This window comes from Bradysia coprophila, unplaced genomic scaffold, assembly GCF_014529535.1.
Source record: "Bradysia coprophila strain Holo2 unplaced genomic scaffold, BU_Bcop_v1 contig_588, whole genome shotgun sequence".
Taxonomy (NCBI): Eukaryota; Metazoa; Arthropoda; class Insecta; order Diptera; family Sciaridae; genus Bradysia; species Bradysia coprophila.
In genome coordinates, this window is record NW_023503827.1 from 392846 (window position 1) to 409591 (window position 16746).

The window sequence follows — 16746 nt, forward strand, 5'->3', positions numbered from 1 at the left end:
AGTTAGTGAATCGTCCATAACTATGTTGGAAGACGTTAAAAATAAACCACAAAAAACGGTTTTTATAGTAGAATATTATCCGAAGTGATTATTTTTACTTTTCATGTTTTCATTATGGATGTCCGCATGTTTCACTTTTAATAGAAATTAACGAAGAAGAAAATTGAGAGAGAGGAGAAAAAAAAATGAAATAAATGACAAAGTTTAAAAGTGTCCACCCGCACGACCTAATCGTTTTGCACCAGCAGAGATATTTTGTGTTAATTTGTGTATTTTAGGAATGTTCATTTTCATTATGGAGATAATTTACAGCAATAAATAATGGATATTCGGATTAAATTTTGCTACTTAGAGTTAAGAAAGTATTAAGAGGTTGGAAAATTTTTAATTCAGAAATTATTCACTGTCTCGTCATTGCTCATTTAAACTGCCATAAGAAGTTCGTTATCTTATTTTCGAATATTAGGTTGAAAATGACTTTCAAATTAGAATCAATGTAAACGAAATTGGTGCAGGCCACATTGACAGTAGTGTAAAATTAACGAATCGTTAAGATTGTACTAATCATACTAATAAAGCTAGAGTTCACAAAATGTTAAATAACGCTAAGATGCATTTACTCAGTGACAATGAGATAGTATTTGTCTCTGAATTTTATAGTCATCACCATCATTATTATCATCAACCTTCTTAAAAACACTAATGTGCACATTAACATTTTCATCAACCAGACTAAATTATCCATTCAACAAAAAGACGACCTCATTTAGTTGTCACTTCTACAAAATACGACAAAAAACCGATTTGAGTCCGCTCATCTTATTTTACATTTTACAAGTATTTTATTCGAAATAACTGTACGGCATTGTAGAGACCACGTAGGCACTCTGCAGTCGCGGCGTCAAAAATGAGGTTCAGGGAGCGGTACAAAATTACAAAGTTAGGAAACACATGAAAGCTGCATCAGTTGGTGAAGCAACTTAAGTGTCTGCTCGATAGAGTTTGTAGGCCAGACGAGCCGGCGCTATCATATACTAGTACGTTTATCAATATATTAAAATAATTTATATTTACTAAGAAAAGCTACATGTTGAGGCTATTGTCGTATCACTTTCTGATGTAATTTTTTCAAATATTCGATATTTTGACATATTAATTGCGAAACTTTGATTAAACTTCTAAAACGCACCGAAGTTCCTGAATTTCAGGCAGTCAAGCAAATGTGTCCCATGAAACCCAATTTTTGCAAAACAAAGCTATTTCCATCTTGTCTATTTACATCAGCAATGCAACACGGGCGTTAACGTTTATCATACATTAAATAACACATAACATTAAACCCGAAACAGAATGTGGGCCGTATTGGATATAAATAGATGTCCCAACTTAGCATTATAGAAAATTTACTTAAAGTGCATGTACGTGATTCGAAACACCTTTGCCATATGTGTTACATATATATATGATTGCAGTTAAATAATCCATTTTAAAAGAACGAACATATAATGCTATTTTAATGCATTTTATGTGAATTTAAAAAATTTAGAACTTTACACAATTCTACATTGTTCGGTTCAGGTGTTGTTTATACTTTCAATGCACATAATAGAAAGTTAGTTGCTCGACACAGTCTTTCGAAAACGAGCAACGCATCTACAATAATGTAGAGTTCTCGTTATAAAATGAAATTTATTCGTAAAGTGAGACAAACTTCGACTAAGTTTTTTTATAGAAAAATCATTCGGAGCCTGACATGTTTTGATAATGTGTACCGAATAAATACAATAAAACAAAATGATTTACTCCAAACGCGATCATTAGATAACAAATGCTGCACATATTTGGGTAAATCTATTCTACAATCAATCATTATCAATCTCCGAATAATCAAGCAAAACAATCCCTTTCGGTAAGAATTCAAATAGAGTTAAATGAACGCATATGGCCCTCGAAAAATATAATAATTTACGAAATTTCTACACTCTTTCCGCAATAATCTCTTGCGAAAAGGAAAACCAAACATAAGTTACTGGCACATGGAAGACGAAATTTGATTAAGTTGTTATGTTAGACATTTTAACACTTCTACGTATGGTTTCTACTAAGTTCATTATTTCCAAATGATTAAGAGAAATTGTTTTTCTCTGTTTTTTTTTCTTCTCTACTATTTCATCGTTCTGTATTAGAACTAATGCTGTTAAGTGTGACCTAAATCGAAAAAAATATGTGTCAGTAGAAAATATCATCTCTACCTTCACAAATGAAAATAAAAAACAAAATTTAACAAAAAATTGTCTTGTCGTTTCTATTCACAAGAAAGAAAAAAACTACTCACGGAAAACTGAAAACAATTTTCTGAAGGTAGTCGTCTGTTGTTCGTTATACATATGGACGTTTTGCGTCGGAATCATATAGATGTAGACTGAGTGAATCAACTTGAAAGTGTGAAAAATGTATAACGACTATTCTATTACGTTAGTGGAAGCACTTTTTGTATAATTACCTAAATGCATAAAATTGAAGAGAAATTTTCATTTTCATATTTTATGTACAATATTTTATGTATGGCAAATAGTTATTCGACATAGATAAGCACATAGTTTATAATATGAAAAGTACGAGCGCACATTTCCTGAGTTGAAATTTTTTTTGCACATTCATGGCCGGAAAATGAAAAGCATTAATGTTGAATGTTTGAAAATGAGGGTTCAGTATACTGTGAAAACTTTGTTAAAATTTCTGCTGTGCTACGAACTATACAACAAATAGACATGTATTTTGAGTGAGTGAATAATTTGCTAAAAATGATTGACTCATTTACAAAGGATTCGTAATATAAATTAATTATATTAAAAAGTAGTCATCATTGGGCTTGTTTCCAAATTGTTGAAAATGTCATACTAAAGCCAAAAGCGGATGACTATAAATATATTAACCATTTGATAAATTTTATTTTCAAATGTTTTTTTTTTCTCTCGTCAAACTAATAAACATATTTATATAAAGAAAAACACACTTCCATGTATCAAAAGTCTATTTTAGAGTTTTGTAAATTTTTATTTATTTTTTATATTTCAGTAATTTTGAGGAAATTTTCTAGAAGACATGTTTTTCTATCTGCAATCCGTCTATTCAGAAAAAAGCGACTAAAACTGTTACAAACACCTGTCGCAAAAATTTTCACAATCGGATTTTTGTTGAATTAAAAGAAGAAAAAATCTCGGAGAACAAAATTTCAGCACGTTTTCTAATATCTTAGACAATAATAAGATCACACAATGATCTCAGATCCGTAGTCAGAATGACTTCCACTCAAGTCATTAGATTTTAATTCGACTAAGTCGTTTATTTAACAATTTATTAACTTTTCAAAAAAGGGCTAAATTACTAAGCCGCCTCAGTGACTTCAATTACTTCATTGAGATTTTTGGTGGTGTTTATACTCGCATCAAGGTGTAAGACTTTAAGGTCGTTCTGAGTCTGAGTCTTCTGCGTCTTTCTTCTCCCTACTGAAATTATTTTAAACATTTTTTTTTAAATTCTACTTTGAGTGAACTTGTAATATTTGTTGGATGTTTGGCTTTTTGTTTTTTTTTCCTGCTGCGGCCCTGAGAATTCTATCTATGTGCTCTCAAACAAAAACAATTTCGCCACATTTTTTACTTCTTTAAACATCATAAACACAAGTTTTATTATAATATGCCTTATATAAATAGAAAATAGAAAATAAAAGAAAAATAAACTAATTAGTTCGGAATGCTGTAGCTCAAGAGTATGCCTTTAACTTTTATTTTCTTCTATGAAACGGTTTCGGTTATAGATAATATTGATTGCGTTGAAGGAAGACGTTAGGATTTCTACATAAACAAGTTTTGAAACAATTGAGGCAATGGAAAGTGACTTCATAGCGCTAGCTGAACCTCCATTGTGAACTTTGCACTCACAATAAGGTTTTTTGTAGTAGAACATTCTATACTGAATGAAACAGATACCAAGTTTGCAAGAAACGAGGAGTCATCTGTTATCGACAAGGATGTCAAAAATAAGAGATTTGTTTCAATATTATCCTGTCATATTCCAAAATTGATGTTTAAACAAATGAAGTAAACGATTTTTTAGCATCGAATAACAGGAAAACAAAAGAATGGACAGATCTAATAATTATATCACGATACGCCTGCCGATTTAAATGTTTAAATGTTACAACGAAAGGTTAAATTGATAGGGAAAGTTATGTGGACATTAATGCTTCCGATATTAGATTATTTCGATAACTACTTTCGAATATTCTAATATTCAATTTAACATGTTAGTTTTTATCATCTTGCGCTTTATATGCGCTTTGTACTCCATGTGAATGTAGTATTATAATTATCATTAGCAAATAAGTTTGCTGTTTAAATAGTTGATGTTGATATGGTAATTTGATTTTCTAAAGTGTTTGAAAAATTAGATGGAAATTCAACACTCCAGTAACATCACCATTAATGCTTTTAGAGCGTAAGCTAAAAATTAGTTTTTCTCGGGATGACTTGTGACGAGCTATAATACTCCAACATAATAAAAAAGTGTTCGTTTTTCAGGTACAAAGAATTCTAATTATCGCACAAATGAATGTAGAATTAAGTTACGGTAAACTATTTTTGTAAAATTCTTTATTATGTTATGCTGAATAATATAACTGTCATCATATCTAAAGTACAAGCCCTACAAAAAGCTGTCATCTATTTCTACAGACTTCGTATACGTCAGTTGCCATCACAATGCAATCTATCATATTTGTAACGCAAGACATAAACAAAAAGTAGACACCTGCGTTTTAACGTAAAATTTTTACGATATGTAAGGAATAAAAAAAGAAATTCCATTTTTTGTGCGTTAAGGGAAAGTTTGATTTATGAACTGATTAAAGCATAAAACTATTACAAAAATACAGAATGCAGTATCTTCGCTTGCATTTGTTTCAATGTTGAAGGAACAGTCTCACAGTGAAGTGTTTTGTAATTGCAAAAATTGTAGAAAAAGGAAGTAATTTTACGAAATAAATAATCAGTATTGTTTTCGGAAATAGATACATGGATACTTTAATCACAAGTAGTAATAGATTCAACAAGTATATCGTAATACACTTGTAGCGTCTGAAAGCCTAAATGAGTTTAGAATCTAAATGACTTTAGTTCTAAGTTTTAGGTCAGAGACAAAAAACAGGATCGTAATCAAATTGTGAATCAAAGTCTAATGAAAAAATGAATAAAACCATTAACACTTGCAGAGAAGTTGCAAACTAGACGTAACTTTTTTATTATTAAAACAAAAGAATGGGTTAGATGACAGTTAGTTTGCTTACCGTAAACACAAACCTTCGTAAACACAGACCTAAAAGTTTCAATTTCTTCAGACTTAAGCTTTCTAAAATAATTAGATATTATCGAAGAAAGTGAAATCTCATTTAAGTTTATCGTCATTGTGGATGCCACCAAAATATGCAAGATAATTAATTTTAAACAATGTGGGTTGAATCAGTGCAGTTCTGCATAATCTATTCTTAAACGGTGACAAATCCTCAAAGTAAAATATTTAAGAAACAAAGTTAACAGAGGTCTAATTGCACACAGGTTTGAGTGGACAAGTGTGACTAAAGTTTCAGAAAACATGATTGTGTGCACGATGTGATATGATTCGGATAAATATAGGGATCATGGATAAGGGATAATCAAAACACTGTCAATACTGTTTAAAATTATACCGTTCTCGTCGACAAAAGTTATCACTCGCTGGGACATTTGAAATAATTCAAAATGGAAACAAAATAGTTAACAGATAGAAGACACATTACGTACAGAGAGTGTTTTAGTAAAAAAGCTAACATTAATCAAACCACAAGAATCCAAAACAATTAAACGCATGTCATGTCCTCTTCACTAGTTTACTTTATTCAAAATATCAAATCGAAATGAAATGTTCGCTAGTCTCCCTGATTTTCAATGTACTTCGAGCTTTGAATATTTAGTGAAATAATTGTGAGGAAAAATAATGGCAAAAGCAGAGACTTTAAGTTTAAATTACCGTCACAATATCTGCAGCGTTTAGCAGGTGGTTGTCCACAATCGGTACTGACTGGCATGATCTCCTGGGGCCACAACTCACACCGCGTTCATGCCCCCAGTCCAGTAAACAATGATTACGCATTTAACACCATGCTATCAGTTAACATTATCTCATATTATGCGTTGTCACAAATTGAAAGTGAGAAAATCCGTCCGGACATTCAACAATGAACCTTTCGTAACACAATAAATTTCTTTCCACTTATTTTTTGCGGCAATAAGTTTAAAATCTTAGCTTTAATTAACTGTACCATATATTGAATATCCACCAGAACAGTAGAAAAACACACAAATCGAAATAAAAAAGTAAAAATCGATTTTCATTCAAGTAATTATGCATTCATCGACATGTGCGCTGTTTCAACACTTGAAATAATATAATTTGGAATAAGAGCACGATCAAACTATGTTTACAGCTCACTTTATGTATCTCGACGAGATTAAAGTTATTTCTTTTTTCGGTTCAATTTTATTTTCTAAACATTTTCGAAACATCTCAGGTAAAGTGAAAGAAAATTAACCATTCACGAAACAATCGTTTTCTTATAAATTTCTGTCCAAATATAAATATAAAAAGAAGCTACTTGATCATGTTCGAACGACTGCGACGACGGTTACGACGTCAGCGTTTTTCGTACTACTGATAGTCTGAAACATTTTAGCCAAAAAGTGATGGTCCATACCGCGCATAGAATTCACATTATTATTATTATGCATGTGTGTATAGGATGTGTGATCGCAGAACGATCTCGTATTCGACCGAGATAACGACGTCGACGCCGTCGTTAACATCTATTTTGGTATTCTTAGTCATTATACAATGTAGTAGTAGTTGAATTCGAAAGGAAAATAGAAAGATGAAAAAGCCAGCAACAACAAGACTTAAGAGTTAAACGATAACCGATTGGAGAATGAAAATTTTGCCTTCACCAAAATATACATAAAAATTCAAATGTTATTTTTTCGACGTATTTGAACGCAATACTTTTGAAAGTCTTCTTTGTTTTACAAACTTTTTTTTAATTTTCCGATTACGGTAATCGCCGTAAACATGAAGTAAAAGCGAAAATCGAGGAAAAAAACAAAATTCCTTGCCTCGGTTAAACAACTTTTTATTATGGAAAACGAAAACATAAACGTTCAAGCATAAAATAAACGTTTGCAGTATAGGCTAAATCAATTACGGTATTCGTGTAAAGGGTATATAAAGAGACCATAAGCGTATAAAGAGAGATTGAGAGAGAGGAACACACATTGATTTTCTATCCAAATATTTTCATTCCAGCTGTTATATAAATTGCAATTTTCCAATTTTTTATTTGGTTTTAAATGGTACATTTTTTCGTAAAAATAACTATAAATTTTCGTAGGTTTTTCTATGAATTTATATGATTTAAGTTGGGATAGAATACCAATGGCGAATATTTATTGGGATGTATGCAGAAATTCCAATGAAATTGATATGGTGAACCTTTTGCATTTTAGTTTTGCGGTATGAGCATTCCACAAAATCAATGTGATTCCAGTTGATTACAATGCAGCGGACAGCCTTGAAAATGGCATGTAATTATCAATAAATGTATATTGCGTTCGATTGCAATGTTTTCGCAAACTCTGGTAGATTTGGAAGCAATTGATTTATCTATCTGGAATAAGCAATAATAGCAATAACAAAAATGTTATTTTAAGTGATTGAAATATCTATTCGCTGTAAAAGTCGGGTAGACACTACATCCTAAGGCCTTGTTGTCTTCTCTTGTTATAAATTTGTAACTACACAATATTTTCTTCGTTGGAACAACATTGATTTTATTTTTGTAGAGAAACATACAATCGCCCGCGGCACTTTAATCCGAAATGATGGAATATTGATATTGTTTTCTACAGCGTGATCTAAAATGTGTCAATAAACATTTTTATTACATGTAGAAGAATACCAACACAACGTTATCTGAAAGAGCTTTTTAGGATGACTGGAATGAAAATAAGTGTTCCGGAGAGCATCCACGCGTGTAATATTTATTCCAGTTACATTTGGCGATATGTTACCGGCCTTTTTCTTGAACACATACGTTCTGATACAAAATGACTTGCTTTCAATCCTAAGTATATCTAGTAAGGTCAAACATTGTATTTTGATCAATGTTAATTTATAGACCCTTCAGTAGTACACAATTTAATTTGTCACCCTTGATGTTGGCTGAAGACATGTTAAGTGGAGAAAAATGACAGCTCTGTTAAAATAGAAAACTTCCATTCTTTGAAACTCTCCTCATGACACATTTTTGAGAATGTTACAACGCGACAATCTTGAGCAATTTATCTAACATCCAACATTATTATGCATGAATATGAGCTACTCATATTTTCTTTTGCATTTCAAAATAAATTTCATTAACAACGAAGAAAATTTATGGCTGAAATTAATCTCGCTCTGACGTAATAAACTGTTTTAATGTTCCTCCCAAACATCTACAACAAAACACAATAAAATCAACAGTAAAAATCAAATTTTTCTCCGAATACTGAATAATTTCCGTCGATTAGACTGACAAAACTTTTGCAATTTTTTCCTTAGCATTTTCTTTCGAAAACATCACTGTGTGGGCGACATATACGAAGAATATACCAGCTAATAGTGACGAAGATATATATATTCTCATAAGATTTTTTATGATCAATTTGTATGTTCTTCGCACATATTTTTCAGCTATATACGTTCGTGTGTTTGTAATTCTATAAATGTTAGGAAATTTATAAAATTCAGAAGATAAACTGTCCACTGAAAGGCAATAAATCATAGCTTTTAATATCATCGTTTTGATGCTGGACAAGTTAAATCCACAAAAATCTTCGATATAAACCATTTTAAAAAGCTATTTTCAGCTCTCTTTTTGCATTTCAAAGACTGAAAACTGAAATATCAATTGAGTTGGCTCGATGCTTCTTTTCGCGGTTAAAATGTTATCTACTCCATATTTAACATATCTGAAATGAGCAAAATATCCACACTCATATTTTCCGGTATATTGAACGTTAGATTTACATTTTAATTAATGTAAACCAAATGTTTGTGAAGAGATTATCGGTAATATAAGACATCTGAATTTTTAATATTAAGCTTTCAACTCATCACTTTTCATCGTTTTTCCATGCAACGTCGGTCAACAATTTCACTCAACATTACTCACATAAATAATTTCGACGTAGATGTGGAACGGAAAATGAATGCTACAAATGGAATACAGGCATTAAATTGAATTTTCTATGCTAGAAATAGAAACATTTCGAGCAAAATTCAAAATTACATGTACGAATAAACTCTGGATATTTCTGTATTTGTACAAACGCAGAAAAAGAAGAAGAAAAAAAAAATCTGTTTATAAATCCTCATGTATGCAAGGCCTTTTCACTGTATAAGGTTCATAAAACTAGACATAAAAGTTTCGGTAATTTCTGTTATATAATATAAATATATTGGCTTGGCTTAATGGCAATCTGGATTTATTCTAACGATGTTTTGACCGTCATTAATTACTTTGGATTCAAATAGGCACACATTCCACACACGGAATCAGATTTTATTGTGGTGTTTAGATTTCATTATGGGTTGTCGTTATTTAGATTGAGCTTTTGTGTCATTTATCAAATTAAGTTCATTTAACTATATTCGAAACAATAATACCAATCGTAGAACCGTACTCAGTCTTTCGAAAGGCAAATCTTTTTTCTGATATTATTTCAGTCTCAAAGGTTAGGTCACATCAAAATGACAATATTAATGTAGGATTTCCAGTGCTTTAGGTCTTTATTCGTTAGTGGTGGTTGTTGCCGAATTGGCAGTAAACTGAAATGACAGCAGGAGAAGTCATATACTACACGAGTCGAAAAAATTGAAGATCTAAAATGTTAATTTTGTCTGGCATGAACATGCTCGAGAGACATTCGATGTAACAGATTAGGTGTTTCAACTGCTGTTAAGAAAAAAAAAATTGTCTCGAATATTACCTCCATTTCGAATGTCTCCAAGGACAGTGAATAAGAACGAAAAAACGATGAAAAACAGAGTTCAAATATTAAAATGTCATAAACCGAATACAAAATGTAGCTCCCCAGATTTTTTTTCCGAATCATTACAACCCATCTATCACACGTGCACGAAACCGTATCCCAACAAAACATTATCCAATGGCACTATTCAACACACAAAAACCTAATTTTATCATAACTTTTCCAATTTCAATATTTTTATGTCACTCGTGTCTGTCTGCAATGATTTTTTTTAGTGTTTTTTACACTCGACTTTACTTCATTGCTTTATGTCTTCCACTAACGCTACTTAGCACTTTTTCTTTTGTTTGTTTTTTATGGGACATTCCTTTATGAAAGTCTCTATAATAATTGAGCGTTTATTTATTGGGCCAACAGGTGGAAAAGAGGTTTTTCGCTTCTCGGTCTGATATGTTTGTGCTGCGCGTTTGAATGGAAACACTTTTTTTTGTTTATTGAAATGATTAGGAGGGTTATCTAATAAATTTTCAGTGTTTTTTTTTCGCTTTCGTTCAAGTTAATTTTTTTTTCGACTAAATTGTTTGTTTTTATTCTTCTGTGGTTGAGTGCCGCTTGGTATGTGATTAAGTGCGGTCATTATTTTTGGTTATTAATTTCGCGGTCAAAAGCTTTCAGTAATTATTTTCTTGTTAAATTAGTAGTGAAAAACGATTTAGAAAAAAGTTTAGAAAAAAAAAATATTTTCTTTATATAAGGAGCAAGAGTTTTTGCATTCCATTAATGAGTCAAATTGTCTCAGAAATAAAAAGTAAGAATTAAATTTAATGCTGAGCACTCCATCCATTTCTGCAACAAAATTGTGCTTAAAATCACAAAATTGTAAACAATGCTGACAAGCAAGTAAACACACACACATACACCATGCAAACATTTACATGATGATTATCTCCTAATTAGTTGAATATACAAAACAGATCTCAACTTTTCGTTTATGAAAATTCATCATCTGAATCGTTTGTGAAGAAAATGTAAATATTTTGGTATAAGCTATGTACTCACCAAATATAAAACAGGAACTTAAACCTGCAAAATAAATGGATAAATTTAGAAGATATGGTAAAAAGTTAAAAGAAATAAAAGATTAAAGTATTCCAAATGGAATTGAGACAGAAATCCACGACTTCCGTAGCATCTTATCGTAATAAAAAAAAAACTCTTGGATGTAATAGACGCAAAGATTAATTTCGCTAAAGCCAACAACGAAAGAATTTGATTTAAGTACCTCTTGCTTCCAGTTAATCATTTACAGCGACATTTTTTTCACTCTTATCAAATTTCAAGCGTGAAGTCTAAATTCCCATGAAACAAACGGTTTTCTGAATCAGTTTTTGAAACGATTTTTCGCATTAGAAAAATTGAAAATTATTGCACGAGTTTTACAAAAGAGTTGACCACAAAATTAATTCTCATCGCTTTAGTTCTTTGTGGATTAAAAACACGTTTTAAGCTTTTGTTCTTCAAGAAGTTGATTGTCATTACTAAAAGGTGATACCAAAGAAAATCGCAGAGAAGTAGAATGGAAAATAGTAACATTTACTAGTTCATCTGAGATGCATTCTTCACATATTGAGGACTTACAGGTATAAAACCAATTTTCTTATCTTTTGATTTCAATTCACTCTTTCAACATTTTGCAATGTAAGAGAACTCACATAATCAGTCTTCTGAAAAACGAACGAGCTCTACGGAATGTATCGTTGAATGACATGCGGGCAAAGTTCTCAAGGGCGCGACTCTATTGAATTGTAATTTAACTGTTCAGAAGCGGCGAGTGTACCGCTAAATAATGATTAAATCTGCTACTTCTATGGAACAGTTTACGGGAAGTTAAAAGCACGTTATAATGAATAAACATTTAAGATAACATTTGTAAATATCAACGATTCCAGCTTCCGAAAGACGAGTAACAGTTGGAGTGACTACCGAAGATTCATAATTTTGAAGCACTTTTTCCTATTACCGAGATATTACAAGTCAGGCAAGGTAAGTCATGAACAAAAGACTTAATGCGGCAGGTAAAGATGCTATGGAAACTGCGCACAGATCCCACCCTTGCCCACACCGTGTCTGTAAAGTACACTAATTAATTCTAATTTCTGTGTATGAGTTGTTTTTGCACCAGTTGATCTTTTTGTCATTCTTTTTAGGCACTCGTATTAAATCGAGTAAGTAACCAAACCGGCTTATTCACTACTTGTACTGACAAAAACATTTACACCAGCTGGTTATAAACCAGATGTTGCAAAATTATGGACAGGAGGAAATGTGTAGTTATCGCTGCTTTTCGATTAAAGAAGTAAGACACTGCCAAAGGTTTTTGAAAGGAGCAACCATTGAAAACTAAAGACATCAGATTGACGGTTATTCGCGTCACACATAGCTTTTATAGCTAAATATTCGCTGCATACTCGACAATTAATGTTTGGATAATGATTGGTTATCGAAAAGGAGCACCGGGAGCACCTCATTCCATACACCACTTTAATACCAGTAGCACAAATTTAGGCTGAAATCATTGGTCCGACATAAAAATTCTTGTCTTTTTTCATATTCACTACAATTATACGGGTCGTTTATGCGCCAAGGGGAAACTACGCGAGAAACCCTATTTCAATTACTTCCATTGACGAACCCTTTTCTTCTATTGGTCACTTTTAGCAAATAGTACCTTTCCCAGTATTTACCCGCGTGTAACTACTTATGTTAACTCATTGTCGCTGGAATATACGAACAAAATTCCGTACGGTTTCTAACCACAACGAGATAATGCGAATGTGCCTTATTTTGCAGAATTTGTCCTCACCGTAACTTGGTAAGTTGGACTAACCGTGTAGGTAGACTGATGTGGAACAGAATGACTAGATTGTAGATCTACTGCATCTAATGTAACAAAAGCAAGTTTAGTTTTAGGTTATTACATGGCTGGTGTGCCGCATGAAATTGTAACAAGTTTAGCAACATACTTTCAGAGTTACAAGAATAATCCCACTGAAACAGCCATAGGAAACAGGAAGCTACATTTTCCGAGCATTTTATGATATTGAAGAAACCGTTTATTTTTGTTGATATGAAGAAATTTGTTTTGGTTGCGTCACCGAACTGAAACAGATAAGGCTGATGTATACTAAAAGGGATTATCATAAACCTTTTTTGTGTATATGGCAAAATGGTAAAATTCACGGAAAAAGAGAAACTCAAGTCTCGATAATATTGTTGGCATAACAAAAATAAATAACAGAAATTGATAAAAGCATGTACGGCGAGTTTTCCTTATCTGCCTTTATGCGAATGATATAATTATTTACCTTTTATTGCGCTTGCAAATTGTATGGGGACAGTTTATCAGACGAACGGATCAACATTGATTAAAGCATGTTAGAATCAGCATTACACATCGGAAATTCGTACACACTATGCAATTCACAGACGAATATACAAATGCAGGACACCGAAGTTCTTAAAATACGTGCGAAATAGTGTAGCTGTCAATGATAGATTTTGCCAGCGTTGAATTTTCACGAATCCAGATACTGATTTTGAACATCATAGGCACTAATTTAACTATGTCTTCCTAGAACCATTCGATTAGATTTTAGTTTAAGTAAATAATCGAGCAGATGCGGAGGAATAAATTAAACGTTAACATCGAAAACAAAATCACACAAATCAGGTGGGTGGGGTGAAATAATTCGGTCGCAGATAATTGTATAACTTATTTACCTGATAAGAAATTAGTCTCGTTCAAATCTGGAACAAATTCAGCATGTGTTGTTGAGATGATCGAACGGATTTACGGAACAGTTTACCGATTTCAATGAAGAGAATTTTGTTTATTTATTTCACGAAAACTAGACAAAATGTCATTTAATGGCCGCGAATTCTTTTCTTTGACGTTTCAGAAATTCGATTTAAAACCGACATCTGTCGATCAAATCTGTAAGTGCACAACTCCAACAGATGGCTGTAGCACTCTTTTGAAAAAAATCCGTGGCTCGAAAACTTGAAAAACGTTGCAAACTGTTCCATTCACGCCGTAAGTGTGCTTAAAATTTTAATTTTAAGTGAACGATTTGATGAAAAAGTGAGCTACGTTAGAAAACCTTCACACTTTCCATTTTGAATTTCGACCGCACTTACGGCGTGAATTGTCCATAATTTTCCATAATTTTTGGTATACTCAAAACGTTTTCTTCTAACTCAATGGAGTCATACTAGAAAAATCTGCCACTGCTTTCGTGTCCAAATCAAGGTGCTTTATCGTTCTTTCAGAACCTTGCCTTTGAGGATGAAAAATGCTTAACACGGGATAAAAATCGAAGCAGTGACTTTTTATCTATAGGTTTGTCTTGTGAGTGATCGTAGTTTGAGCTGTAGCAAGCCATAATATTATGCTTGACGTAGCGGAAGAGGTTTAAAACTAACTTTACTGTCTATGCCATAGATTTAATGAGCACAAACCTATGAGAATAAGTAGAGAATCTTCGATAAATCTCGTTCAGTTGCAGCCATGGTTCAATTCATTAATAAAAACTATTTACAATTGACTAAAGATGGCACTGATACAAAAACCACGGAACGAACGGAGCAAATGAAATGCACATTGTTGTGGACTATGTGGCCAGTAGTACTACACTGCAAATTCAAGGTAATAATGAAACTGGGTGTATATTCATAGTAATGCTGGTGATAACATTCTCTTTCAAGTAAAATTTGAAAATCTTTATAAAGTGGTTATCGGTGAAATGTCATGGGTTAGGTTATGTACGACTTTAAGTTTGTTTTCTTTGAAATTGAAATCTTTTTGTACACTGAATACTGAATGGACAAAATTGAAAAATGTAACAAGAGCGAATCGGTTAAGTAAGGATCTTTTGACAGCTTGATCACTTTTTTTTCAATCTGAATCGGACAAGTTCCAACAATTTTCACCCTCAATTTCGAATGTAATTCAAAGATGAAAATAAATCTGGTTGTTATTTTATTATATCCGGCTATCCATGATAGAATAGACACTTTACAGTGTAACTTTTCAGTAATTTCATAGAGATTACAACAGATGGCAGCATATGAGAGAAATAAATATTTTCATAGTTTCTATGGTTTCTATGTCGAAATAAAGAAAATCGAGATTAAATTGAATAAAACTTTTAAAATGTTTTTATAAAAACGGTATCCATAACGATATTCAGATAATAGTAAAAAGAATTACAGAAAAAAGCCTTCCGCCTCGAGATTTTCTTCATCAGTTGTCATTGCACAACGAACACCAAAAATGAGCTTTAACGAAACATTTCAGATGACAGATCGATTTGTGTTGTCATATTTATATCGTTTGTTTATTGTGAAAGTAAAATCGAGTTTAATTTAATTCGACGATTAAAAACCAATTTTTCTGATCAAAAATCCATTCTTACAAGTATTTCTAACAAAGATACCCAAGTGTTAACGTAAATCAATTAGAGGTTTTGACTTTTTCCATAGTGGAGATGTGAAGTCTTTTCTGTTGTGCTCTGATTCAAAGTAAAAAAAAGGATTTATGATGACTGATATTGTTACAAGGATGAGTGAACAGAAAAATAATTGGGAATCATCGGTGAGTACATTTCATTTCCCACAAATAGACTATTTAGCTTAATCTCGTAGTGGTTTTACATAGACCAGCGATTGACATTTTTCTACTGAAAAAAAACCAGTTGACCTTAACAAAACTATTTCACTAGAAACCTCATTACTTAATCGTTTCTGAAGTGAATTTGCATAACAGTCAATTGCCTTCTATTCGATCTAGACTAGCTATCATTCAATTGCAGCCGACTTTGTTCTATCGCTAATTTGCACAAACAAATTTCGACCAATTGAATGTTTTCACTTTTATCCGATTGTACATATACCTATAACCGTAATTTGATATTATTATTGTATCCATGCTCATACAATACATTCAATATAAACAGTGTGTCCTTGAACAATACAGTTATTTTAAGGTCTTTCAACAAATTTCTTTAAACCAATAAATGGAAACATGTCAAGGAATTTTAATTACTAATTAAGACGCATATCAGATGGCGTAACTAGAGGTGTGCGCCGATCTTAAAATAGTCGGCGGCGGTGCGCCGACTGGTAAGGGATCGGCGGCGGCGCGCCGGAAGAAATTTATAGTCGGCGGCGGTGCGCCGATCGGCGCGCCGATAAATTTACAAAAAATCTAAACTTTCGAAAATAATGCAAAAACATTTGAAAAAGCGTGCGCAATCATTTTTCCGAACACTGAAATCTTACTATCTTGTAATCTGAAGTATCAACCACTTATACAAGGGGAATCAACTGAGGCGTATCTCACCTTTTATATTGTGTACAATGTACAATCACCTATTATTTTGAAAACATCTAATTTAATGAATCCAAGAATGATTAATGAGTTTGCGTAAATGACATGTAAGCTATAAGTCAAATTATAATTTGGAAATTTTAAGTCACATCTTCATACCAGATGTTCTGCAGGCTTCTTATTTCCAACTTATAATTTATGTCATTTACGCAAACTCACTACTATTATCTTTCGATTTAT

The 16746-nt window shown here is 32.2% G+C and overlaps 2 protein-coding genes across 4 annotated transcripts in view; one reads left to right on the forward strand and one right to left on the reverse strand.

Moving 5' to 3' along the window:
* LOC119083333 (myocardin-related transcription factor B-like) overlaps positions 1–14068 on the reverse strand; it is a 68185-nt gene extending 54117 nt beyond the window's left edge. Inside the window, exons 1-3 of one of the 3 annotated variants that reach the window (XM_037193024.1) lie at positions 13899–14068; positions 13142–13277; positions 11178–11201 (exon numbers count right to left, since the gene is read on the reverse strand). Coding sequence is in view for 1 of the 3 variants with exons in the window: in XM_037193022.1 (XP_037048917.1) it covers positions 6067–6124 (58 nt within the window). In the remaining 2 variants the exon portion in view is untranslated. Of the gene's footprint in view, positions 1–6066; positions 6755–11177; positions 11202–13141; positions 13278–13898 lie in introns of those variants that run through there. The other 2 variants (XM_037193023.1, XM_037193022.1) reach the window with 2 other exon arrangements.
* Positions 14069–15246: 1178 nt separating this feature from the next.
* LOC119083335 (3-phosphoinositide-dependent protein kinase 1) overlaps positions 15247–16746 on the forward strand; it is a 107510-nt gene continuing 106010 nt past the window's right edge. The window contains exon 1 of the mRNA XM_037193030.1: positions 15247–15771. Within this exon, the coding sequence (XP_037048925.1) occupies positions 15715–15771 (57 nt within the window). The 5' untranslated portion in view covers positions 15247–15714. The remainder of the gene's footprint in view (positions 15772–16746) is intronic.